General features: G+C 44.3%; 1 protein-coding gene across 9 annotated transcripts in view; it reads right to left on the bottom strand.

Annotated features, from left to right (window-relative positions):
- C9H10orf90 (chromosome 9 C10orf90 homolog) overlaps window positions 1-27,907 on the bottom strand; it is a 238,172-nt gene that overhangs the window by 68,260 nt on the left and 142,005 nt on the right. For 4 of the 9 annotated variants that reach the window (XM_071068928.1, XM_071068927.1, XM_071068929.1 and 1 more), the window contains 2 exons: window positions 11,604-11,695; window positions 2,393-3,521 (listed from right to left, as the gene is read on the bottom strand). In XM_071068928.1, the coding sequence (XP_070925029.1) occupies window positions 2,393-3,521; window positions 11,604-11,695 (1,221 nt within the window). Of the gene's footprint in view, window positions 1-6; window positions 1,726-2,392; window positions 3,522-11,603; window positions 11,696-15,670; window positions 15,793-17,971; window positions 19,100-19,151; window positions 19,461-27,907 lie in introns of those variants that run through there. The other 5 variants (XM_011722521.3, XM_011722538.3, XM_011722513.2 and 2 more) reach the window with 5 other exon arrangements.

Genomic DNA, 27,907 nt, shown 5'->3' with positions numbered 1-27,907 from the left:
AAATAGAGTCCACTGGAAATTAGTTTCTGAGTGAGGGAGCACACAGCCAGGGGTACACGTGTAGGTGAGGGTGTGCATTTGTAGGCATCCGAGGCAAGTGCCCCACTGTGCACCCCAGGGCTCGGTGGCTTTGGACTTTGCGGCTGAAGGGCTCAGAATCACATGGGGCCTCTTTTCTTTGCAGAGTCCACTTTAGGCAAATAGAGCTGAAATTTTTTGAAGCTTGATAGGATCTCGAAAAACATCCAATCTAACCGCTGCTCTAGTTACCCAGATGAGGAGTTCAGAGAGTGTCACTCCTCCACATACACTGAGCTAGAAATAACAGATCAGCAACTCTACAAAAAGGTGTTCCAAATGTGGTATATATACACCATGGACTACTACTCAGCCATTAGAAGGAATGAAATCATGTCTTATGCAGCAACTTGGTTAAAGCTGGAGGCTATTATTCTCAGTGAAGTAACATAGGAATGGAAAGCCAAAAACTGTATGTTCTCATAAGTGGCAGCTAAGCTATGAGTATGCAAAGGCATACAGAGTGATATGATGGGTTTAGAAACTCAGAAAAGAGAGGGCGAGAGGTGGGCCTAGGGATTTAAAAAAAACACATCAGGTGCAATATACACTACTTGGGTGACGGGTGCACTAAAATCTCAGAATTCACCACTGTATAATTCATCCATGTAACCAAAAACCACTTGTACCCCCAAAGCTACTGAAATTATTAAAAAGGTATTCAAGTCTCCCCTAGTCTCTGTGACTATCTCTTTCCTCAAATGGTAGAATGAAGCCTCATGGCTTAAAGCCACTCGCAAATCTCTGGGATATGTGCTTTTTCTGGGGAATGTTGGCCCATAGGATGTAGAATGAATTTACACTACTTGCCTAAGATAATCCCTTACAGGAGTAGTCATTTCACAAAATCACAATAAAAAATCTTCTCTGCACCACCAAAGCCAAAAAGTAAGTTGGGGGAAGTTTCCACTCTTGTTGCCCTCCTCTGAGATGAGTGTTTGAGATCTGGCTCTTATTATTTGTGGAGAGCCTCTGGTGAAAAGTACTATAAATCCAAATTATTATTTCACACCATGAAACGTGGTTTAAAAAATGAGAATGTGCTTTAACTGGGGTAACACACAACAATGCAGTGGTATATTTCTGGAATCATCATCAATAAGGAAGATGAAGTGCTTAGCTTGAGCAATCTCTTTAAATACTAAAGTGGGATTTATCTTTGGAACACTGGTAGCTGCTTATGTTGTCCTTCTTGTAATAAGTCTGTAAGACATGCGTTTCAATGGTTTAATCAATCTGAAAGCCATATCAAAATTGCCTTAAAAATCTCTGTGCATTAAATATATATATACTTGTTAACATTAATTACATCATTTAACATTTCTATACACATTAGAACTTTAAATGTTTTAGTCATTTTTATTAACAAAGCTTTAATGAACCAAAGTTGTACTGTAAAATTATTATGCACATTCTGCATTTTCAATTGTATACTAATATCTTTAAATACCTTTTTCCAAATAGAAATTCAGTAATTCATAAACCAGAGCCTCTTGTAGAAAGTAAAAAGTTGAAAATCAGAAGTTTACACACAGAAAGAAAGAAATCTGGCCTCTTTCCTCCAAAAAATGCCTGCTTTCCTCTTTTGATTTCCCAAGAAAGGTAAAGAGTCCTCAGGGCAGCCCACCTTGGGAATTCTGCCCGACCCTGGAAATGGCAGAAACAGCAACAAATCCTGGCCGAGCTGCCCCAGAAGACACAACCAGGGGGACAGAAAATTGCTGCTGCTGCTACTATTTGGCACAGAGAATCCCTGACTTGCCTAATTTAGAAAATGTCCTATAATTACTATACACGCACACACATACACATTCACATGCACACATTCACACATACACACTCCATTATGAAGCTTTGCAGTCTAGCTTTTATATCAATGAGGCTAACTTGAAAAGCAAAAAGTACAGAAATCTGGACACTTCCAAATACGCAGATGTTTGGCGAGAGAGATGAAACATCTGGGGGCGAATGGCATTTCATTCTTCTCACCCTCTTTTGGAAAGCAGTTTGGGCATGTTGTAAATTAACTTCCTTTGGAGGCTATCATTTCCTTCTCATTACATATGGTCTGGAACTATTGGGAACAAGAATTAGACAGAAGGCCTCTTACAATCTACAAAAGTGTCAACTAAAAAAATCTATCCAATCAGACATCGATGCTGAGCTATCAGTTGTCAACTATGTGCAGAGCAGATCACTGCAAGTCTACTGAGAAATGGCTCTTAGAGTAAGTTTTGTATAAGAAACTCACTCAACAGCACCTTGCTAGGACATTTACACAGGTCACCCTCCTGCAGATGCACGCACCACTCACCTGCCCTGTAACTCCAGCCAGGAATGTGAATGGACAGTTGGTTGGCATGACCGCTGGCATGACAATGAGTTGCATGATCCTTTTCCCCTTTTCTTACAGTGACCTGGTTAGCTCCCACATTTGCCAATTCTGTGTTTTCCAATGGAAAAGAACCACTCCAAGGACATGCGCCGGTCCCCAAATGCACCCGCCCCAACGATGGGGTTTCCTTCAAGTGACTTTCTTGTAAACCTGGGTTCCAGCGCTGGCCTACGAGGTCCTGGTCTCCCTCCACGAGCTCCTGCTTCAGGGCTCCGCTTATTGGCTCCCTGTTCACTAGGCCATCTACTCCATCTGCTGTCAATCTGTGGGAACTACAACTGAGGTTGAGCGACAGGACGGATCTGTGCATTTTGGGGCCGGAAATTTGAGGTGGCTCAATGGGGACGGAGAGAGACTTGTCTACATAATAGATTGAATTTGGACACTGCTGAGACACCCTGAGGTGGACACAGGAACTGAACACCAGCGGGCTCTTTCCTGACAGTGGGGTGTCTGGAGAAAAACTGGTCCCTTTGTCATCCACACGGGTGACCCAGTACTTGCGTCTCGCACACAACCCTGTGTGGGCCTCGGGAACCTTCAGCCGCACCACGGAGCTGTTTCCGGAGAACTCTGTGCAGGCAAAAGATCTCTGATGCCGACCTGGATGGGCGCCATTGGCCAGAGCTGGGGGCGCCTGGAACAGTGTGTCCTCAGCCCTGCACTTGGGGCACAGAGAGTCCCCAACAGTCCCCCACAGCAGGGCGCTGGCTGGGGGGCCCACGCGTCTGGCCGTGATGGTGATGGATGCAAACCCTCTGCGGGGACCCCCACAGTGGCTCTCCTCTTTGGGTGGCAGCTCTGTCTCAGGTCCTCGCTCATCTGACGGTGCTGGGATTCCTAATCTGCCCGGAAGTAACGCAAATGCCCTGTGAATGTTGACTCCGCTGCGATTAGCCAGAGATTGCTTGGTGTGATGCGCACGAGCCTGACCAATCGTACAAGGCAGGGGCAAGGAGGCCCTGTTTTCTCTCAGCTTATTCTCATCAATCATCTGGGAGATGACTAAGGATGAAATCATTTTTGTGTTTTGTGATGCCAGGGTCTCCTGCAAATAGAAAAAGATTCCAATTATTCAAGCAGTCTGTTGAAACACAGACAGTAAACTCTCTTTCAAGGGCCACCAGGATGCTGGAGCACTTGGTTCATAACACTCAGATGTCTTGTCCAAGGCTTTTTACTGTACACCTGATGCTCAGAGATGTCAGGAAAGGCAGGAAAACTAGATGTTTATGACAAGTTACATGTTCTGGAAACATTGGCCTGAGTCATGAATTGGTTTTCTCTGCTGGGCATCTATTCTTAATTTATCTAATGATGTCTCAACGGGAATCATCTAATTCTGATAACCACCTCCACCAAGCCCAGGAGCCCCCAAATACAGGCTCGCATCCTCAATGGAGAGGAAAGACAGAATTCTGGAGGTGGGCTGGAATTTGGGGCCGCAGGTTCATGTGGGAGGTAAGTCAGCACTCCTGAAAAGAAACAGCAATGGTGGTTACCAGGAGGCCTCTCCTTACCTTGGTCCTTCGCAGTCCTCCACATTTGCCGGTTTAGACTCTAATTCAGTTGCTCCCTGCTGCTTGGCATCATGGAAGTCAAGGTCCAGAGAGCAAAACCATAGAAATCAAATGCCCAGACAGGCATGGTGGCTCACGCCTGTAATCCCAGCACTTTGGGAGGCCGAGGCGGGCAGATCACCTAAGGCTGGGAGTTTGAGACCAGCCTGACCAACATGGAAGAACCCCAACTCTACTAAAATACAAATTTAGCCGGGCGTGGTGGCACATGCCTGTAATCCCAGCTATTCAGGAGGCTGAGGCAGGAGAATCGCTTGAACCCGGGAGGCGGAAGTTGCGGTGAGCTGAGATTGCGTCACTGCACTCCAGCCTGGGCAACAAGAGCGAAACTCTGTCTCACACACACACACACATTAAAAAAAAAAAAAAAAAATCAAATGCCCACGTTTGCCCAGACCAACACTATGGCAATCAGTTGATTTCACCTATCAGAATTGGGGGATGGGGACACTGGACCAAGGCACAGGTAGCTTTGTTGCATTTCAATGATCGGTTGCATGAGTTTTTGTCCAATATTTTTAAATGACCAAGGTGTTTCATTTTTCCTAATCAGCAGATTGTCCTAATGGTAAATTGCTCATGTAAATTCCAAAAGAGTGTGCTATGATTTTTAACAAAGCATCTAACCAGGTCTGTACTCATTTGTTTCTATTATGGTTATGTATGAAGCACTACAAAATACAACATGGAAAATGGACTACACCCCAGCACTTAGTGAAGGCTAACAGGGTCCTGGCCTCCGTTTAGACATTCATTACGGTACATGCTTACAATGAATCCTTGCATAGAACTGCACAGGATCTGGAATGATGTATGTATCCACTAAACTCCCACTGCTTGCAGATAATCTTTGCTTTGGGGGCCTGAGGACATAACTGGATGCCCAACAATTGCCACAGCAGCTCCCAAATCCCAACATGCAGAGAATGGCCTGGGATGTTACAAGTACAGGTTCCCCAGGCCCCGAGACTGATTCTGTAGGTTGTGGGTGGCACCCAGGCATTTGCATTTCAACTGATATCCCAGTGATTCTGATGTAGGTGATCTGGGTCGCATACTTTGAGAAACACAGACAAGTTGTGAGGCTGCTGGTCTTCTCAAGACAACACATTTTGGAGAGGAAGGGCCTGTGTATGTTGGAAGCAGGGTCTTTGCTCATTCCAAGAGGTGACAGCAAGCACAGTAGCATTTTTATTTTCTTCAGGGCAGGACTAATGTTTGCTGACTCAAATAACTGCATGTTTCCCACTAGCTGGACATTTGGCATGGCAAGTCCACATGGCTGCAGGAGGGCCAGTGTGTGATCGTAGCTGCCTGAGGGGCTCTGTATCCTTAGAGTCAGGCATGAGAAGACGGTTGGCTTGTTTTGCATGACAATCTCCGTCACATTATATGTGGTTTTTTTAAAAAAAGATACATAGGAAGTTGTACATTCAAAAGATACCCAGAGATGAGCAACAAAGAAGAAATAGGCAGGAGAGTCATTTTAAAATTTACTTCATTTAAAAATAAATCAAAATATCCCTGGCTACTTTTTTTCCAAAAAAAAAAAAAAAAAAAAAAAAAAAAACGGTCAATGCAGTAGCACCGAGTCATGAAAGGGGACATTCAGCCCTCTCTTTTAGCCCAACGGCTGCTTCACACTTCCAGATCATATCATGCGTTGCTTCCCTGAGGCTAGCTCTGCTGGAACTCCTGTCAAGTGGGGCTTCCTCTCTAGTAGTTGTCAGCCCAGGGTTCATCAGTCACCTGGGAACTTGTCCAAACCCTAATGCCCAGGCCTCATTCCCAGACAATCACATTGGAATTCCTGGGCAGGCAGGCCCAGGCATCAGTGTTCTTAGAGCTTCCAGTGAGATTCCAGCCTGCAGCCCCAACACTTCTGTGGCACCCTGAATCCTTTCCACTTGTACCACTTTTTATGGATGTAGTTTACATACAAGAAAACTGAAATGCACCTGGTGCCTATTTCACTTGGTACACAGTCCCTCCCATTTTAGTTAAATTTAGTTCTGATCATAATTGTTCTTGTGTACCCTACGAGGAGTGCAATCACACCCAGTAGGAACTCCTTTGACACTGCTCTTTGAAGAAAAAAAAAAAAAAGACCCACTTTGGAAACTGCAGTGTAGGTCTTATTTTATAGGGCAATGTTTCCCAAAGTTTGTGCCAGGGACTGCCTGCATAGAAACCACCTAGAGTGAGTGAGTGAGTGAGAGACAGAGAGAGAGAGAGAGAGATGGTGTGTGTGTGTGTGTGTGTGTGTGTGTGTGTGTGTGTGTGTGTGTGTGCTGATGGGGAGGACATGTTAAAAATGTAGATTTCTAGACCTCTCCCTCCTTGGACCTAGGTTGCTCAGGATCTATGGGATAAAGCCTAGAATTTGTGTCTTTCACCAGCTCCCAGGTGATTCTTCTGCATGGATATGGTGGGAAGGATGCCAGCCTAGGACTCAGGCCAGCTGGGGTCTAGCATGAGCCGGGACTCCCATACTGGCTACAGGACCTTGGACAGGGCCTTTGGCTGTCACAGCTGCTAAGCAAGGAGAAAACAGGGGTGATTCTTGGGGGGAGTCCTCCAGGCTTCCCTGTACTGTGGTCTCCACTATCAAGAGAGTACCTATTCTTCAGGCTCAGGACACCATGACACCCGTGAGCTTGGCATCAACAAGGGGTGTGTTGCTGGGAATGAGTGAATGTCATCTCACCCTGGAACGACAGGAATGGGAAATACCTGACGCTGGCTACACGTCTGGACTGAGCCCTGAAGCCACAGTCAGAGCCCAGGGCTGTGCATACTGAGGGATGCCCCCAGGCTGTGCTGAGGGGCTGCAGGCCTGTACGTCCCTCCAGAAGATCCTAGCAGCCCAGAGGACGGGATAAGGAATTAGCCACCGTTTCATTAAGTGGGGCCTGGCAAGTGTGACCGTGATGTTTTGACTCTATGAGATGTGAATGGATGCGGGAAGAGCAATCATGAACGGCATGAACTTGAACTTATTTCTGAAGCTCTGGAGTCACTCAAGATGTCAAGGTGACACTGCTCCTGAGGGACAAATACTGATGAATGCCCAGTTCCAAAGAAAAATCGATTTGCCCTCTCAAGATACCAATGTGTGATGTAATTCTCTGGTACTCTTCCCATGACCCAGCAGAAACGAGTGGATATCCGACATAATCCAACCTACAGAGGAGTGAGGGGTGTTCACATCAAAGCGATACCATATTTCAGTGGACTTTACAACGGAATGCATTTGAGTTTACCTGAATTACATAAACAGAAATGACTCATTGTATATCCAATACATTGAAATTTTGCTGATAGAAATGTAGAAGTCATGTAATTTTTTAGGTGCAATTCTATTATTCATAACATACAGTCATGGTCAAACTCTTTAACTGTGCATTCCATGTATTTATTTGTGCACCTACTATGTGCCAAGTGCTGCATTTTCCCAGTGTGTAGTCTCAGCTTTGACAAAAGTCCCCAAACAACAAACTGGGAGATATTGAAAAGGAAACACTGGATGACTCTTTGCTCTTTAATACACAGGACACTCTTGTTTGGGAAGTTCTGTGTATTAAACCCTGCTCTCAGTGAGACCCATTAAATGATTGAAGATAAGGTCCAACCTCTTAAAAATCTATGTGAGTTTGCCGGGGCTAGCATAGCACCAAAGTACCACACACTGCGTGACTTAAACAACTGAACTGCTTTTCTCAGTTCTAGGAGCTGGGAGTCTGAGATCAAGGTGTCACAGGGCTGGTTTCTTCTGAGGCCGCTCCTTGGCTTGTAGACGGCCATCTTCTTCCGGCATCTTCACATGGTCCTCCCTCTGTCCTCTGCCCCCATGTGTGGGTCCTAATCTTTTCTTCTTATAAGGACACCGGTCAGATTGGATTAGGACCCACTCTAATGACCTCACTTAACCTTAATCACTTCTTTGAAAGATGCTACCGCCCAACGCAGTCACATTCTGAGAAAGCAGAGGATAGGACTTCAACATATAAATTTAGTGGGGGTTGGGGGGACACGATTCAGCCCCTAACACATCATTTTGTGTTGCATTCCTCTTCTGGGTCTCGGAAACCAAGAAGGGGATGAGATGGGGGGTTATTTAATGTTCCTAAATCAGCCAACTACTTTTAAAACTGGGCAAATTTTCTCTAGAGAGTAATTACCTCCTTTATGCCAAATATCTTCTCAAATTAAGCTATTTCAGGGTGACATTCCATCCTCCTTTCTACTGGGTTAACTAAACATGTCTTTACAAAGAGATTCCTTTCATCTAAAATAAAATTCACTGACATCAGATTTGATTTCAAAGGAGGATGAAAATCATCTCATATTTACGGTAGAACGTTCGTGTTGGAGAGAGGTCAGATGCGTGGCTGGGTTTTGTCTCGGTTTGGTGAACCATCCATTTCCTGACCAGCACCACACAACGCATTTTTCACATTTTCTTTCCCAGAGATGCTGCTTTAAGATATTGATTTCTCTTAAATGTTTCAAAGATGATTTTGTAGTGCTGGTAACTGTTTTCACAGTTTCATGCTTTTACTGACTGTTTTTAACTTTATATTTATGCCTTGAGGTATTTCTAAGAAGGGCGTAATTTCATAAATTGAAGCCAGAAAGAGTCAAGTAGCAGATGATCAGAGGAATCGGCTCTTAAGCCACTGGAGTGACGATACCTCCATTCCTGTAGCAATTTATTTCTCCAAAGAGTAAGCCTCTCCTCCCATCTCTACCTTGAAACCTGAATTTTTCCCCATTGCTGCTCTGCAACCTATGCTGGACTTGCCCGAAGATTCTTTGGCTGCAGCTTCCCACAGAAGACTCTGCAGTCCTCTCCGCATTTGCTGCAAACCTGCCTTCCTCCTTTGAGTTGATCTGGAGCCACGGTCACTGTCAGCCTAGGGGCATTTCATCCTGAATGGAAGCGCATTTTCCAATGTATGAGCTTGCTCAATTATGTAGCAACAGGGGAAGACAGTTTAAAGACAAATGGAAAAATCTGATCTTTTCTCATTCTGCATCGTGAAACTTTTGCCTTTCCAGGCAGTTACTAAAAACAAAGAACTCAATGCAGTGTGACATAGAGCATTGAAAAGCCAGAAAGAATCTATTTCTTCCCCAATTTTTAAATTGTGGTGAGACACACATAACATTTACTATCTCAGCCATTTTTAAGTGTACAACTTAGTGGTATTAAATGCATTCATAATGTTGTACAACCATCACCACTATCCATTTCAAGAGCTCTTTTCGTCTTGTAAAACTGAAACTCTATACCCAGTAAACACTCACTTCCCAGTCCCTTTTCTCCATTCCCTCACAACCACCAAGAATCACTGCTTTTTTTTTTTTTAAGGGGAGTGGGTAAGTAAATCCTGACTGCACAACTGCATCTTATATTCTGCAGAAATTAAAAATACAAATTACAAATAATTTAAATGACATGAGGAATTGCTTATGATGGGATATTACAAGAGAATAATACAAGAGAGCTACAAAAGTTAAATTACATCACAGTCTTATGTTAAAATGCATGGGGAAAATAGAGGAAAATGTACAGATAAATATTTTCTTATTTGTTTCCGTATTTTCCTATTTCTGCATGGGGTTGCTTTTACTTTTATTAAGAGGAAAATTTAAAAAAATTTTTTTAAAGAAGAGAACTCTGTTCTATATTTACTCCTTTTAAATAATCATTTGGCAGAAAAGGTGACTTCCTATCATTGCTACAGCTTGAATGCGTTTTGGAAGGAAAAATGATCAATCTTGTGGGGGCCCTGGAGGAGAGGCGGAGACTTACGGCAGCCACAGTCGCAGGGCAGCAGGGCAGTCCCTGGCGTGTTTCATCATCTTATGGCAGCCTTCTAGTGCACGCCCAGGGGCGAGCTCTAAACATTCCAAGTTAGGAGGAAAATTTGAGTCACCTACTGACCAAATTAGATGATCCAGATGATGCCAGAGCAGGTGGTCAGAAGGTATAATTTCCAGAGTTATTGAACTCAGTCATAGATAATGACCAAGCATGAGAGTGAAAGGGGAGAGAGAGAGAGAAAGAGAGAGAGAGAGAAGTCTGTGTGTGTGTGTGTGTGTGTGTGTGTGTGTGTGTGTGTGTGTTTTACAGGGATGCAGCCACATAGCCACAAACATGGACATCAACATTAGTGTCTAAACTCTGATTAATTTATGACATCAATAGGAAAATGCTGAAATTTGCCAGCTCAATGTGAAAAACAGGTGACAAAGATCCTCAGTTGATATCTGTCTTAAAAAAGAGTAGCGGTGGAGCTCAGCGGGATTGCCCCCACGCCCTTCCCTGACTCGATCTCTCTCCTCCTAACTGGCATCTCCACCTAAGGACGGCTCTCAGTGATCCACTGCTCTTTCCACCCATTTTCCTCCCCAAACCCAGGGCTCTGACTCCTGCTCTGAGGGAGCAAATTAATTACAGCCATGCATCTTTACATCTGGAGACAGTGAGCTTGGTGCTTTCACATAGAAAGGGCTTTAAATATTGATGAGTAAATCTCAGGACCCCAAATAACTTCCTTTCTCCATCTTGTGGGATTTCAAGTCCCGAGTCTCTGAAGGAAATATTGAGCTTAATTAAATACAGAGCTAAATCAAAGTAACACCTAACACAAGCATTTTGGGTAAAAAAAAATTTAACAGGCATCTTTGTTACTTTAATCTGTTATGAGAGAGTGATTCTTATAATTTCACTCTCTCTTAGAACTACAAAAATTGGTGGCAGAATCTCCATTTGTGACAGATAGCAGAAGCCTTGTAAACTGTAACATCTTGGACAGTTTTTTAAGGTGAGAAAGTCCATACTGTAAATCTTGTTAACTCAAAAGAGACTTCCACCACGACAGTCCTTTAGACCAAGCTCAGAACAAAAGCTCCAGAGCCAGGCAGATTATACGAGCTGTGAGATTTGGGGCAAGTCACCTACTGAAGCTGTAGTTTTCTCATTTTTAGGTATTAATATAAGAGCAGTACCTGTCTCATGGGGCTATGGGAAGGATTAACTGAATCAGTCGATTAGTCAGAGCCTGGTATATGATACATTGACAGTATTAACCACTGTGCACCAAGCTCTTTTGTTCCCTACGATCTGAAATATTTCGTTTCATCAATATGACCTCTGATTTTCTTCCCTGTTCAGACCACTGACACTTTTTGCAGTTCTAACAACCTATACCAGCTTGTTAGATTTCAGAGTATCTCTTTCGCATCTTCAAAATGCTGTATGGCATCATTCTCCCTCTCTTTCTATCTCTCTCTCCAGCAGATAAATTTTAGTTTAAAATTGAGAGCAATTGCCGTATTCTAAGATGCTGCAAGCTTACAAATTGTTGCTGAAGATGATAAAAGAATAATTACATCTATAGCATGGTTAGACTGTTTGCCGCATTAATTCAATTTTTGACTAAATAAAATAAAACGCAATCACATCACAAGTAGGCCAGTGATTATGTTTTATAGATGGGTGCATTTTGCTGACTATTCTAGAAGTTAGAAATGTATGTTACCTTGGTGAAGTCAGATTTCGCCTCTGTGACATCAGACTGGAGATTTTTAAGGGCAATTTGATCGCTTGTACTGTGGTAGTTGTCCCGTAATCCTAGGCAAAAGGAGATAATATTGCTACTTTTTAGTAGATAAAAGGATAAAATGGAATATATAACTCTACTGTAAAATTTAATGTCACCTACTCACATATTCTATCAGCCAATAGTAAATCCAGGATAGTCTAACCATGACAAAACCTTGTACATTTCTCTTATTCCATCCCATCCATTTAACCTCTCTGGGTTCATTATTAGTTTATTCAGCTGCGAGATTTCTTCCATACGATCGTTTGTGTTCTTTAGACTCAGTCACAATTACACAATTTTAGGCCTATCATATTCACCAGCGTCCCAAGTTTATACTCAGCAGAAGAGAGATTCACATCTATAGATTTCCCAACATCACTAGAGCTAAGAATGAGTGAAATACAAAACTGACCTTCATTCAGCCTCTTCATGCAACCATTATTGGAGGGGTCATGGATGACTCAGAAACTGATATGAACACTGTTTTAGACCCTTTGAGGATAATTTAGTGATCATATCATGAGACACTCTACGTAAAATCCCCCACCTGTGCCTCTCTGTGAGTGTCTGCCACAAAGATAGCTAAGAATATTGTCAGGTCCAGCTGGACGGAGCAGCAGACCGAGAACTGGAGGAGCGGGATTCTAGTCCTGGATCCCCCAAGCACTAGCTTAATAACAGTGGACATATCTATGGATTTACTCGGCCTGAATTCCTCATCCACCAAACCTGCCCTGAGTGCCTCACGGAGTCCTGGGCAGAAGCTTTCCCTCAGATGCAAGCCAGCAGTACTATAAAGTCTACCCAGGGCTTACACGGCCTTACACTACGGGGCTGTAATAAATGGCTCCCCAGCTGCTAGTGCAGGTGATGAGAAAGAAGAGATTTATGAAAGCAGCTCCCTAAACTAGAGTCCTGCCTTTATCAACTCATCAAAAAGGTTTATGAACATTTTAGATATACAGTCACGCACTGCACAACAACCTTTCAGTCAGTGAAGGACTGCATATATGACAGTGGTCCAATAAGATTATAATGGAGCTGAAAAATTCTTATCACCTGCTGACACTGTAGCCATCAGAACGTTGTAGTATAATTGTTTGTTTAAATAAAAGTAGTGCAGCCTAAGTGTGCAATGCTCGTAGTCTACAGTAGTAGACAATACTGTCCTAGGCCTCCCCATTCACTCACCACTCACGCACTCACGCACTCACTCACTCATCCAGACCAACTTCCAGTCCTGCAAGCTCCATTCACGGGAGTTGTCCTATACAGGTAGCCCATTTTCTACCTTTTAGCCTGTATTTTTACTGTATCCTGTTTATGTTCAGATATGTTTGGATATACAAACGCTTACCACTGTGTTACAATTGCCTACAGTATTTAGCACAGTCGGACACTATACACGTTTCTAGCCTGGGAACAATAGGCCATACCATACGGTCTAAGTGTGTAGGAGGCTATACCATCTAGGTTTGTACATTCTACAAGGTTCGCACACCAACGAAATCCCCCAACCACATTTCTCAGAACATATCCCCATCCTGAAGCACTGCATGGCTGTAACTTAAAGAGTTTTATGAGGAAAATAATGTGCTCTAATATTTTCAAGTTTGGCAGATTTGCAGAAGGGTCAGGACATGGCTCGAGGGAATTTCAAGGGCCACCATTGACCTGTCCAGAGCCTGGCTGTGTCTCATCTTGTCCTTGGGTGACAGTGAGCGCCATCAGCTCTAATTCAGATGTGGGGCTGTGCCTCCATCTATGACTGCTATTGACTGACAGAGACAGTTATCCAAGATGATGTGCACAGATTACTTTTTGTGAAGCACAAATATAAGAGCTGAAAGGTCTTTTGGATTCCTGTGCAGAGCTGATGCATCATGATGAACTGACAATAAAGCTGATGAAGACAGAAATCCTACTCTGGTCATGTGGCATCGCATGTGGTTAAGAACTTTGGAGTCAGCACAGGCTGAGGCTAGACAGGTCTGGGCCTGCAGGTTTGGCCCCAGGCCGACCTACAGTGGATGGGCTGTATACCCTCTCTGAATTTCTTCTTTCATAAAATGCACGCAATAACACCTCCTGCAAAAATGCTGCCTTGCCATCAGTGCACTGAGGATACTGAATGGAAAGCATTTGGGCAGGGTGGAGTGTGGAGTTAATGTTTTATAAATGACACCAGTTATGATTGGCAATGAGCAGGATCAAGGCAGCCCTCCCCAAGACCCAACTGGTCGCTATCACTGTGGCATCAGTGGTCAGGAAGTCGCTGGAATCACAGCACAGAGTCCCAGCACCTGAATCCCAGATCTGGTTACTAGTGTGGCTTTGAGCAAGTTACTCAGCATCCTTTGGTTCCTCACCATGAGATGAAGACAATAAGGGTATCTGCTTCAGAGGGTTACTATAAGCAATTAAATGACATAACTACCCTTAGTGCAACGTTCAGCACATAACAACATGCAGCAAACACTAGCTTTGGGGAGATGCCTTGTCTCCAGCAGGGAGGCGGAGGAACTGCCATGATCAGATACACAAAGGCTGGGCACGAGCTGCCTGCGGTTGCTATGACAATTGACCACAAATTCAGGGCCTACACAACACCAATGTGGTATTCTCCAGTTCTAGAGGTCAGAAGTCCAACCTGGCCTCACTGGGCTAAAATCAAGGTGGTGGCAGGGCTAGGTTCCTTTCTGAAAGCTCTGGGGCAGGATTCTTTTCCTTGCCTTTTTCAGCTTGTAGAGGCTACCTGCATTCCTTGGCTCACAGCCCTGCATCACTCAAACTTCTGCCTCCAATATCACATCTCCTTATCTGACTCTGACCCTTCTTCCTCCCTCTTGTAAGGACCCTTGGATTAGATTGAGCCCACCTGGAAATTCCAGGCTACCCTCCCCGTCTCCAGGTTATTAACTAAATCTCATTTGCCAAGTCCCTTTGGCCAAGGTAACATATTTATAAGTTTCAGGGATTAAGACATGAACATCTTTGTGGGAGGGGGGACATTATTCTGCCCACTACAGACTAGTTGAGGAGATGGAGGCACATGTATTGGATGTAATGTAGGGCCTTTAAAATAATGAATATAAAGTCTATATAGCAACATGAGAAAGTGCTTACAATGCTATGTTTATCAAAAGAAGGAAAAAGCCTATGAACCACATGACTGCAACATTTAAAAAGTGTGTGTAGACATCTGAAAAAATAGTAAAGTTGTAACCGCATCAAGAAAGTGCCCTGGTTAAAGAAACGGGCAGAGGGTGTACAGGCCCTGAACACAGCAGCATACACTCCAAACAGGGCTTTGTCTCTAACTAAACTTCATTGATTCCCATGCCCCATTTGTGAAATTAGAATATGTGGTGGAGACTGTCTGAGTCCTGCCCTTTGCTGGGGAACTGCCACATACCTCAGCTGTTGGGAGAGTGACTGACAATGGCTCATAGCTTCGCTCTGAGAATGACCCTCCACGTTGAAGCACAGCCCAGGATGACTCTTAGGAATACAAAGGTTGGGGCCAGGCGCAGATGGCTCACTCCTGTAATCCCAGCACTTTGGGAGGCTGAGGCAGGTGGATCATAAGGTCAAGAGATGGAGACCCTCCTGGCCAACATGGTGAAATCCCATCTCTACCACAAAAATTAGCTGGGCGTGATGGTGCACACCAGTAGTCCCAGCAACTCGGGAGGCTGAAGCAGGAGAATTGCTTGAACCCACGAGGTGGAGGTTGCAGTGAGCTGAGATCATGTCATTGCACTCCAGCCTGGCAACAGAGTGACACTCCCTCTCAAAAAAAAAAAAAAAAAAGGAGTACAAAGGTCAGGACAGCTCTGCCTTTTATGCTCCAGAGCAAAAACCAAAGGCCTGACTTCACCTGACATCCTTGTTTGGCTCTTCCCCCTTCCTTATCAGGTTTCCCTCACTCTTCTGTGGTTCTTATCCTGAAGAACAGCCCAACCCCACTGCCCTCAGGCTCTGCCCCTCAGAAACCTTACCAGAGACAGGGTCCTCCCTGTATTGCTGCTCAACAGCGAGGGCTCCCAAAATGTGGTCCCCAGACCAGCAGCATCCATACGATGGGGGCACTTGTTAGAAACTCACATTCTTGTGTCTCACCTACTGACCTGCAGACCTAGCAAATGAGGAGTTTTGAGGAGGTTCAGCCCTATGCTTTAGCAAGCATTCCCGGACATTTGGCACAGCCCACATCCAGGAGTGCTTGTTGATCTAAGACAACTTAACACATCTTTTACAGATGGTGAGTCTGAAGCCCCAGAAGAGAATCATAATGCCTTGATTCGAAAACCACTGCATGACTTTTAGAAAAATCACACCTAGTCTGTGGGCATGGGAATCTCAATGAGGCTTTTCATTAATGGTTTCACTTCAAACAAAACTGTCATAGAAAAAAAAAAAAAAAAAAAAAAGTCATGAGAGCCAGCATGCTTTTATTTTGAAAGTAATTAAAAACCAGCCCAATTAGCCCCCCAAAGTTGTTGCTGGTTTATGACTCACTTGTGTTTGCTACCCAGGACGCGGACCCTCTGTACCCAGGGAATGTGTGTGTTCACTAGTAGGTGCCAAGAGCTCTTCTCTCCTAAGATGATTGGAAGGATTGCATCTGCTGCTATCTCCATCAGCCTGAACCACACATTCCAAACCATTCCTCACTTTGAGCACCTTCCCAGAGGCTACAACCACCATGAATGAACATACCACGAGGTCCTGAGTCAAGCACTTTGAGAATCCTGGTTTCCTGCCTGGAGGGTGGTGTGTGTTTCAGCAACGGAATTCCACTGAGCAGGAATTTAGGCAGTGCTCAGGGCGTGTGGGGCCCTGAGCTGAGAGATAAAGGTATGCTCTCTTTTTCCAGCAACTGTAAGAGAAAGTCACGGCTTTGCTATCCCTGGCCTTAATAAGCCACAGACAGAGCCCTTCCAGCAGAGGGAACCAGGAAAAGTTGGTGGGAGGGAGGAGACACTTGACATGGCCTTGTCAGATAGGGTTGGGTTTAGACACAGGTGAACGGAGTGGAGAGGGATCGTGGCACAGCCCAAGCCACAGTCAAACAGAAAGGCAGGAATGGCTTAAGATAAAGTATAAAAGCAGAAAAATCTAGCTTATTTGGAGAATAGCAAGTAGAATATTGGTTGAATCATAGAATATGGTTAAAAATTATGTCCAATTCCAATCTGTTGCCCAATACTGCTTGGCTTGTCTCTACAAAAGTAGCAGACAAGCACCATCACATATTGCCTCGTGAACTGATCCACCCAAGAAATGTGCAAATGGCAAATGCCCAGAGGCCTTCAGTTTGTTTAATAATTACACTTACTTTTTTTTTTTTTTTTTTTTTTTTTGAGACGGAGTCTCGCTCTGTCGCCCAGGCTGGAGTGCAGTGGCCGGATCTCAGCTCACTGCAAGCTCCGCCTCCCGGGTTCACGCCATTCTCCTGCCTCAGCCTCCGGAGTAGCTGGGACTACAGGCGCCCGCCACGTCGCCCGGCTAGTTTTTTGTATTTTTAGTAGAGACGGGGTTTCACCATGTTAGCCAGGATGGTCTCGATCTCCTGACCTTGTGATCCGCCCGTCTCGGCCTCCCAAAGTGCTGGGATTACAGGCTTGAGCCACCGCGCCCGGCCAACTTACTCTCCTACCTACATCATTAGCGTCAGAGGCAGGGAAGGGACACTCAAATTCTTACTTCTTGGATTTTTACATGCCTTCTCTTATTTCTAGTCTTATGGAAGTCAAGGTTTATTCTGAATTTTCACCATCCTTTTAACAATACTCCTTGTTAATATTTTAAAACAGATGTTTCTCTGAGAGAACCACTTTTCAGCTTTAAATTCAGCTAATCATCTCGGTGTGATTCGATGCTATTGACTACCCAGTTTCTCCGGGAAGTCTTCCTGTCTTCGACTTCTCGTCTCGTCTTTTTCCTCTTGGCTACTGTATCTTACTTTCTTTTGGGGGTTCTCTCCTTGACAGTCCTCTGTCCTGCCTTTATGCCCTCTTTGCAAACCTGAGGGACCAATCCAGCCAAGGAGAGGCCAGATCCCCTCCGTGAGCACCGCCTCAGAGCCAGCTGCCTCCAAGTCGCCTCAAACAGCTTTTGCAAAAGGAAACCAACCAGACCCCTTCATGGTTCTCCGTCCCTTCTTCCTCCTATGTCATCGCCTTGGCCAGTGGCCGAGCAAAAACCAAAGGCCTGACTTCATCTGAGGCAACATCCTCCTCACCCTCCCGCTGCCCTCACTGGAAACAGAGGCGCCCACTCCGCACCCTCCTCCTCACCTCCAACATCCAACTGAAAGCCAAGGCCAAGGCCGTTTGCTCCTGAAAGAAAGGCTCTGCTCCATTGCATCAGTTCACCTCCCTGCCCTGCTGGTGTCAGCAAGGTCACAATCAAGCTGGTGACCCCACCAGCCTTATCTCCCAGCCGGTCCTGCCAAACCTTCTTGACATTGCCAGTGTGTGACTGTGAAGGCCACATGGTCCTTCGAAAACTCAAATGCAAGGGACGTGTTTCTCCCCAAGAAAAGGTACAAAATCGAAGCACACATGTAGAGGGACCCTGGGAGTTCAAGGAGCTCAGGTTAGAAATCCTTAAACCCAGTCTGCTTCCCACAGGTGGCTGGCTTGATGACTGTGAGTGCTGCCTTCCCCTTTTCCCCCACTGGGCTAACTCCTAACTCCTCACCGGTGACATGGCTCAAGATCGCTTCTCTTAGAAGGACGTCCCGATCCGCCGCTACCCCACATGGCCCCCAAGCTGGACTGGAGCCTGCATTCGTCCCCAGGACTTCCGTGAAAAGTGACCACAAAGGGAACAGCTGGATACAACAGGGATTTACTGCCTCCCAGTTCTGGAGGCCAGAAATCCAGGTGTCAGGACCGTGTTCCCTCTGAAGGTCCTAGGGGAGGACCCTTCCTTGCCCTTCCCAGTGTCCCATGGTCGCTGGCATCCTCTGTGTCCCTTGGGTTGGGACAGCCCCTCTCTAATCTCTGCCTCCACCTGTACATGGCCATCTTCCCTGGATGTGCGTCCAAAACTCTCTCCTTTATAAAGACACCAGTCATTGGATGTAAGGCCCACCCTACTCCAGCGTGACCTCATCTTAACTCCATGACGTCTGCCAAGGTCCTTATCCAAATGGCCCTTATCCCAATAAGGTCACATTCACAGGTATCAGGGGTTAGACCTGGAACATATCCTTTTCAGAACACTATTCAGCCAGCCCACACCAGCACCCCCGACAGGCGCTACCGTGCATCCTTTTCATGCTGTTGTGTAATGATCTGTTCCTGAGTATCTCCCCAAGTTAGCCCAGGTCTTTAGAGATACCTGGTTCATCTCCTTTCCCCTGGGGCCTCACACAGTACTGGGCCCAGAAGACACTCAGTGTGGACAGAATGAACAGATTACTTTATATTTTAATAACGGTTATATCTGTGGGAAAGAATTAGAACGTACCGTCTCCAGACAGTTTGAGCATATTCTACTGAGGTTTCAAAGCCATTTTACTCAGTTTCAAAGGTCTTTTAATGACAAGGACGCATTTGGCTAAATGAAAGAAAAAAATGACCACAGTTTACCTCTGTAACTAGGCTCCGAATGAGTCAGGCTTCCACCTTCCGGCCTCGGCCAAAGAACCTCAAAGCTCTATGTGTGATGAAGTCACCGGAATGTTTACAGGGCAACCATGGGAGGGGGCATACAAGCCCACCTTGTGACATTTCTTGTTAGCAGCAATCATCTCTTTGATGTTTACATCTGAGGCTTCTTTGACGAGTAAAACAAGTTTGCATGAGAGTTATTTAAAAGTTTTCTTAGTATTAAAATATATCCAGATAACATCACACTGGTGATTAGTCTACTTGTTACCAATTTTTTTTACAAATGGTTTATATAGAAAATTGAGCAATATAAAAATTTACCATGCAAGCTCTTATAAGAATGATTGGTTTTCAATCTAATGAAATATCTGACACTAAATTATAATGAGCATTGTTTTATAATTTATACCCAACCAAATTTGAGGTAGCTTATAGTTAATAATGCAGTTTAAAAACAGTAAAACAAACTGATTTAAAAAAAAAAAAAAAAAGCACATAATGAGCTGGAGAAGTCACTGAATCAAACTCAAAAACCTGGGCTAAAGATGGCACTGGCAGCTGGGTGCGGTGGCTCACGCCTGTAATCCCAGCACTTTGTGGAGGCCGAGGTGGGCAGATCACCTAAGGCCAGAAGTTTGAGACCAGCCTGACCAACATGGAGAAACCCTATTTCTACTAAAAGTACAAAATTAGTCAGGCATGGTGATGCATGCCTGTAATCCCAGCTACTTGGGAGGCTGAGACAGGAGAATTGCTTGAACCCGGGAGGCGGAGGTTGCGGTGAGCCAAGATCGTGCCATTGCACTCCGGCCTGGGCAACAAGAACAAAACTCCATTTCAAAAACAAACAAAAAGAAAAAGAGAGACAGCACTGGCACAGACGAATCACAACGACAGGGTGAGTTCCCCACTGCCGAAGTAAAGGGGAAATGTGAGAAATTGCATAACTTATTGCCTTTCCAATGAAATACACCATTTTATAAGGCGAGCAGTTTTTATTTCCTGGGATAAAGCCTGGGTCATTATATAAATGCACAGTGGCTTTGTAAGCCGTTTCACAAACACAAGACAAATGGAAATTTCACTGGATAATCCCAAGCCCCTTGCATCTGGTCAGGGTCTCCATCACATCATAATGGCTAAAACGCATTGCACATTAATCGTGAGCCACACACCTGCTAAACACTGGTCAGGTGTTATCTCCTTTAATGGAAGAAATGACCTTGTGGGGAGGGCACTATGACTACTCATTTTACAGATGAGGAAGTTGAGCTCCATTTATGTCTCTTACTAGGTGTCACCCCTCCCGTAAGACTAAAGCTGTGAGTTTGCAATATGAATAATCACTGTACATGATTAGGAGAAGGCAAAAGTAGAGCTGCTTGAGTTTTGACGCCTGGTCCAGGTTGACGCTTGGTGCCACCACATTTTAACGCTGTCTAACCTTGGATGAGCCACGTAACCTCCTTGCCTCTGTTTGTTCCTCTGTAAGAGAGAGGCTGGCATAGGCTTTGTTGGGCTGGGAATCATTAAATGAGGCAAATAAAGGTTTTCATGGGCTCAGCACAGTGCTGTCACAGAACGGGCCCTCAAAAAACAATGTGTTATTAGCCACAGTTTTACACATAATTTTCATCTCTCTCAGAAAATTATGGGTTATAATGAAGACGTTGTAAAATCCTATTCTGCTGAATTTTGTAGTCACTTGGGCTCTAGCTGAATCTGAGACCCGTGGAGTGTGAAGCACGGTCCTCCGGCCCGTGGCAGCCAGGGTGGGATGTTCCAGCTTTGTTTTCCCTGTGGCTGGAGTGTGGGTATCTCCTAGTGACAGAGCAGGAGCACCAGCCTCAAGGATGATGATGACAACCAAATACAATAATGCACGTGAAAGCACCCCGCTCATGGGTACCACATCGATGTGATCAAGCCAGTATCTCAGAGCCACAAACATTTACGGACAAAATAGCATGTTTGAGGGCCTGAGTTGGGTGCTGAGATAGCAACGATGCAGAGAACACAGGAATCCCTGCCTTGGAAGAACTCACAGTCTAATGGGGAGATGACACACATAAAGAGATATTTTTCCATGCAATGTGGATCTGACCATTTTCTTTTCTCTCATGAGTTGTCTCGTGTTTTGATACTCGTGGTAAAATACACATAAAATGTACCATGCTCATTATTTCTAAGTGTGCAGTGGTATTAAGTACTTTCCTAACATGCAAGAGTTACCATCATCCATCTCCAGAACTCTTTAACCTGCAAAATGGAAACTCTCTCCCCATTAAACACTAACTCCCCCTTCCCACCTTCCCTCAGCCCTTAACAACCACTGTTCTACTGTCTATTCCTACAAATTTGCCTACTCTAGGAACCTTATACAAATGCAATCATACAGTATTTGCCTTTGTGTGGTTTATTTCACTTAGCATGTCTTCAAGGTTCATCCGTGTTGTAGCATGTGTCAGAATTTCCTTCCTTTTTAAGAATAAATGATATGCTATTGAATGTATAGCCTACAATGTCCATATCCCTACATCTGTCAGTGGACACTAGTCGCCACTTAGCTATTGCAAATAATGCTGCAATGAACATGGTTGTACAAATGTGTATCCAAGTCCCTGATTTCAATTCCTTCTTAAGAATTGTATTTTGCCTTTCATTCTATAGTTCTTGATCTTATTCTATAATATTTTCTTAGCACAAACTAGTTCTTGTTTTGAGCGGTAGGTGGGGGTGGCAAGGAGATAGATCTATGGATAGATAAATTTGGTAGTAATCTTAAAACCATCCTTAAAAACATTCCTTCCTCCCTTCATGACCACATGAGCAGAGGGAGCAGGATATAAGAATGAGGGTCTTGTTTTCAGACCTCGATGGACATAAGCAGTTAGACACAGGTGGTCTCTGTTGTGTAACTCAAACATCTTCAATGTGGACATCAATGTGACAGGAAGAGGAGGCACTCTCCTCTCAGAAAGATTCCAGAGCTGGGAGGCAGCCCAGATCAGGGAGAACTGAGACCTGGGTAGCAGGGACAGGAATTCTGTTGGGAAGACCAGGAAATGCACAGCCTCACCTAAGCAGAGAGTCAGGGCTTAGGCAGCAAGAAGGTGCACTGGGAGAAGTTGAAAGATGACAAGTTAGTCCCCATTTGGGGAGCCTTAGTAGGACACAGCATGATATGCTGAGAAGAGTCCAGACAGCAAGGACACTAGGCTCCAGATCCCACCTGGCCACTCAGCCATGTCAGTCCCTCCTCTGGACTCAGCTTCCTCATCTGCAAGGCAAGGAGTGCACGGACCTGTATGACCCCTAGGGTGCCGTCTAGCTCTGCCACGAGGGCTTCTCCTACAAGAGCTGGGGGCCATTGAGAGACAGTGCATGTGAGAGGGAGGCAGTCTCCATTAGCATGCTTCTCTCATTAAGTGGAAAACGCCATCATTTTCATCACGATGTACTCCCTCCTTTGTCAAGCTCACTGAACAAGAATCGTTATTACATAGTATTGAAAGTCACGGTGTGGTTTGATTTCAGAGGAGACTGTTTCTGCCCTTGCAGGTGGGTGGCAGAAAATTGGGATGCTTCTGTGGACAACAGTGGCCAGAAAGAGATACCACCCCCAACCGCCACCCCAACCGCCACCCCAGCTTCCCCCTAAGAGAGATCCGTGCTACAACAGGGTCCCAATTACCAGACTCATTAGCCAGGCGACTTTCTGTAGGATGAGCAAGGATGAATTATTTGCTTTTAGTTCAGGACTGGTGAACAAGCAACCCACCAGGAAGAAAAATGGGACGTCTTTGAAACTTCCTGCAAAAGAGGACCTGGAGGTGCCTTCAGCCCACTGCAAAGCCACACACTTCAGTGAGACCAAAGAATTTGTCAGCTCAGGTTCTTTCGTTAACAGACAGATTCATTACGTAAACAAGACACAAAAACATTTTCCTAAGATGTCGGGATGGGTTTCCTCTCCTTCCCCAGCAGCAACGTGACTCTTGTTTGTGGGACTGTGGGGCTTCTTGTTTCTCATCTGTTCGGCTGAATTGGCCGGAGCAGAATGTCTGGAGCCCGGAGCTGGAACCCGCAGAAATGATTACAGGCTCCACTGTGAGCTGGACAAATGAGGTTGGGGCAGCATCTGAAAGCCCAAGTCATAAATCTCTCATTATAAGAGCCATTAGCCACACACTGCACACCAGGGGTCTGGAGAGCCACTGTCACTGGACCCGGTCCGAGAGCCCAGCATCAAAGGAAAAACCCAGGCTCAAGATGCTCACACCACTGCCATTATCCTGTGTCCCCACTTAGAAAACCAAAGTGGCCTCGCTACAGAACTCTCCAATGGCTTATCAGCAACGCCAGACAATTAGAACAAGGTTGTTCTTCTCCCTGGGGTGGGTTTTGTTTCGAGTTCTTCGGCTCTTTGTTTTTGCTGTTGCTGTTTAATGGAGCGAGGAGCCCTGCACTCCCCGTGTTATTCCCTGCTGTGTAGCAGACCTTCAATTCAGGCAAGAACAGGGAAACTGTCCTCTTAAATGGGTAGGCACCTAAGAATCCAAAGCTGCCTAAATAGCTTGTCCACACCTGCCACAACCAAAAATAAATAAATAAATACAAATATATAAATATACATATACATATACATATATATATATATATAGAAGCAGCAGAGGCAAAGAGGGGCAGGGCTCTCCAGAGAGGCCCCAGCTAAGAAGTTGCAGAGTCAGGCTCCCTCAGTCAAGTCTAAGAGAGGCCCCAGGTCTCTGACTTTTAGTCCCATTCTCTCCTAACCACAGCCCTTCCTTCTGGGCTAAGATGATCTCTCCTCTCTCTGCAATTGACTTTTCTTTTTTTTTTTTGAGATGGAATCTTGCTCTGTTGCCCAGGCAGGAATGGCACAATCTCGGCTCACTGCAAGCTCCGCCTCCCAGGTTCACGCCATTCTCCTGCCTCAGTTTCCCAAGTAGCTGGGACTACAGGCACCCACCACCACGCCCGGCTAATTTTTTGTATTTTTAGTAGAGAAGGGGTTTCACCGTGTTAGCCAGGATGGTCTCGATCTCCTGACCTCGTGATCTGCCCGCCTCGGCCTCCCAAAGTGCTGGGATTACAGGTGTGAGTCACGGCGCTCAGCAGACTAATTTTTTTAATAACAGCTTTATTGAGATATAATTTACATACCATATAGTTTACCCTTTTAAAGTGCACAATTCAGTGGTTTTTGTATATTCACCAAGTTGTGCAACCATCACCAAATTCCAGAACATTTTCATCATCCCCAAAAGAAGTCCCATACCTGTTAGTAGCACTCATCATGATCCCTTCACCCCAGCACCTGGCAACCACTCATCTACTGTCTCTCTCTGGATTTATCCATTCTGGACATATCCTATAAATTGCATCATATAATATGTGGCCTTTTATTTCTGGCTTCTTCTGCTTATCTTAATGCTTTCAAGGTTCATCTATGCTGTAACACGTATCAAGACATCCTTGCTTCTTAAGGCTGAATAATATTCCAGGGCATAGGTGGACCACATATGTTGCACCTCTTCAACAGCTGATGGACATTTGAGTTGTTCCCACTTTGGGGTCATAATACTACTACTGCGAAAATTCATGCACAAGCTTTTGAGTGGATATATGTGTTCTATTCTCATATATACCTAGGAGTGGAATTGCTGGGTCGTACGATCACACCACGTTTAAATTTGAGGAACTGCCAAACTGTTTCCCAAAGTGTACCATTTTACATTCCCACTAGCGATGTATGAGGCTTTCACTTTTCCCCAGCCTTCCTCACTGTTGTTATTGTCCGTCTTTTGGATTATGGCCAATCTAGTGGGTGTGAAGTGGTATCTCATTATGGTTTTGATTTCCATTTCCCTAATGGCTAATGATAATGGAGCATCGTTTCACGTGCTTATTGGCCATTTACATTTCTTCTTTGGAAAAATGTCTTTCCAGATCCTTTGCTCATTTTATAACTGGGTTGTTTGTCTTTTCTTAGGATTTCTGGGGAAAAGATGCTTAGTGATGCCTCCCTACCCCTGCCAATGAGTGAAAGAAGCAGTGATGATTCTCAGACTCCATAAGGCAGCATCTCGTATCTATGTACCTTTAATGTCAGAGACATTTCTGTCATTTCTGACATGGGGGCTAAGAGAATGTTCTTTGGAGTCCCACAGACATGGGTTTGAATCTAGCTTGGTCACTTATAAAATCTGTGACTTAGAAGTCACCTGACTTCTCTAGACCTCAGCTTCCCCATCTGCAAAGCAGGGATTGTGATGTCTATTTCATCAGATTATGAGAGCTAAGAAAGAAGACACATAGAAAGCCTTTAGCACACTGCCTGGCATGTAGGAAGCACGTAATACAATTTAGTTTTTATTTATCCAGCAAATATTTATACAGCATTGACCACGGGCCAGGCATTGGTCTAGGCATCAAAGTCACAGCAATGAGCAAAACAGCCAGAAAAGGCTCTGCCCTCACGGAGCTTACGTGTAGTTAACTTTCTTTAAAACGTTAACGATGCTAGTTACTATTACAATTTAACATTTTTACTGTTGATTGCAAAATAAGTACCAGAAACCAGAAACTAGGAAGACAAGATAAAGGAAGTTTCACTAATGAACTCGCACTTTACAGAGAGACAAAGCATTAGCTTCAGTAATTACAGCTCTCCTGCCAGGCCCCAAGTGTGGCCTTTCCTTCCTTTCTGCTTGTAGAGAGAGATGGGGAAGGAGAGGTGCCTGAGAAGCCATAGACTGCGGGTCCACCAGGTCTCAGGAACGGAAAAAAAGGAGCAAACACCAGATTTAGCATTTCCAGATATCTAGACAAAGAGAGAGATCATACGTACCAATAAATATACTTACTAATCTTGGGGAGTTTTGCAAGCATAAAAATAATTTTTTAAGTGTAAAAGAAATAAATGAGAAGAGTGTGTGGCAAGAAAGAGCAAGGAATGAACCTCTTGATGCTTGAAAAACTGGTCCAACAGGGCTGGGTGGGGCTGAACATGAGACTGATTAACAGGAAAACTGCTAGCCTAGGCTAAAGAACGCTTCTGAAGCGTGGTGGTGAAACTCATTTGAGTAAATGAGGTCCTGAGATCATGAGAAACACTGTTCTACTTAGAGGTCAGCAAGTCTGCAGTGGCAACGCTCAGCCGAACCGTGCTCAAGGCCAGCTCCATCACAGCCCAGCAGTGGGAGCCAAGCGAGTCACTTACCTCCTCTTGGTTTCCTCATCTGCAAAATGGGCTCAACAACCCTGATCCCATCTGGACCTGAGGCTGGACTCTCAGGTCCTTCTTAGAGGACATTCCCACAGCCTGCAATGCTGATTCTCAGCTCACTGCAGGGTTCTCTGTGAGCCAGACAATAGCAGCCTCTTTTTGTGTGTAAAGGGGAGAGGATACGTCAAATCTGAGTAGACAGCAGTATCAATGACTGCCATTTGGAGAAAAGTAGATCTATAAAGGTAGATGTAGCCAGGGATCTGCCGTATCAGATATCAAAACTTATTATGAAGGCGAGAAGAAAGGTAGGTCATTGCTACAGAAATAAACAAAAATGGGCTAGTGGAAAAGAAAGAATAAGGAACCCAAAAAGAGACGCTCACATATATGGATGTGAAAAATAATGAGGTGAGACTATCCGTCAGTGGATATACACAATAAACACAACATTTTACAAACTACAATAAATGATGCTGGGACAATTAGCTACCATTATTTTAAAAACCAAAATTAGACATCTTTTCCTTACCATACCTACAAATCAACTCCAGATAATCTAAAAACTGAAATGTAAAAGGTAAAACTTTAAAACATTCTTTAAAGATAAAATAGTTAATATTTTCATGATCCTGAATAGGAAAGGATATCTTTAGAATATTCCCAAAGACAAACACTATTAAATAAAAGTTTGATAATTTCAATCATTTTTAATGTAATAATTGCTGATCATCAAAAGATTCCATAAAGAGAAGAGGTGAGCCACAATTTAGAAGAAGATATTTGTAACCCATATAACAGATAAAGGGTTATTATGGTGATTTAAAACTAATTTTAAAACCCCCGTAAATTAATTTGAGAAAGACCAGCAGCCCAATGGAAAAATAGACAAAGACAAAATAGCCATTTCTCAGTAGAATCACATTTTCCCCAAGCAACTGAAGAGATATTCCACCTCATTAGTAAAGAGAGAAAGGCAAAATAAAATGACAATAAGAGACCATTTCGCATCTACCCAGATTGGCAAAAAATCAGTGGTATTAAATACTGGTGAGGACGTCAGACAATAGAGGCTCCCACGTATGATCAGTGAGCACAACTAATATGATCACTATGAAGAGCAACCTCATCAACAGAAAGATGCAAATACCTAACACCTAGCAATTCTGCTCTTATTCACAATATTTCATCAAAATCTAACACTTCATTGATTATAAGATGTGCCATTTAAAAATGTATCATCAAGGAATAAAAAGCTGCTAATTATACTCTAAGATGTCATTAATTTTAATACATATTCTGGTCTCAGAGATATTAAAATGTAAAAAAATGCATCTTAAACTAAATGAAATATAGTATGTACA

This window comes from Macaca nemestrina, chromosome 9, assembly GCF_043159975.1.
Source record: "Macaca nemestrina isolate mMacNem1 chromosome 9, mMacNem.hap1, whole genome shotgun sequence".
In the NCBI taxonomy this organism is placed as follows: domain Eukaryota; kingdom Metazoa; phylum Chordata; class Mammalia; order Primates; family Cercopithecidae; genus Macaca; species Macaca nemestrina.
Note: the sequence above shows the minus strand (reverse complement) of the source record. Positions and strands in the feature narration are given on the sequence as shown.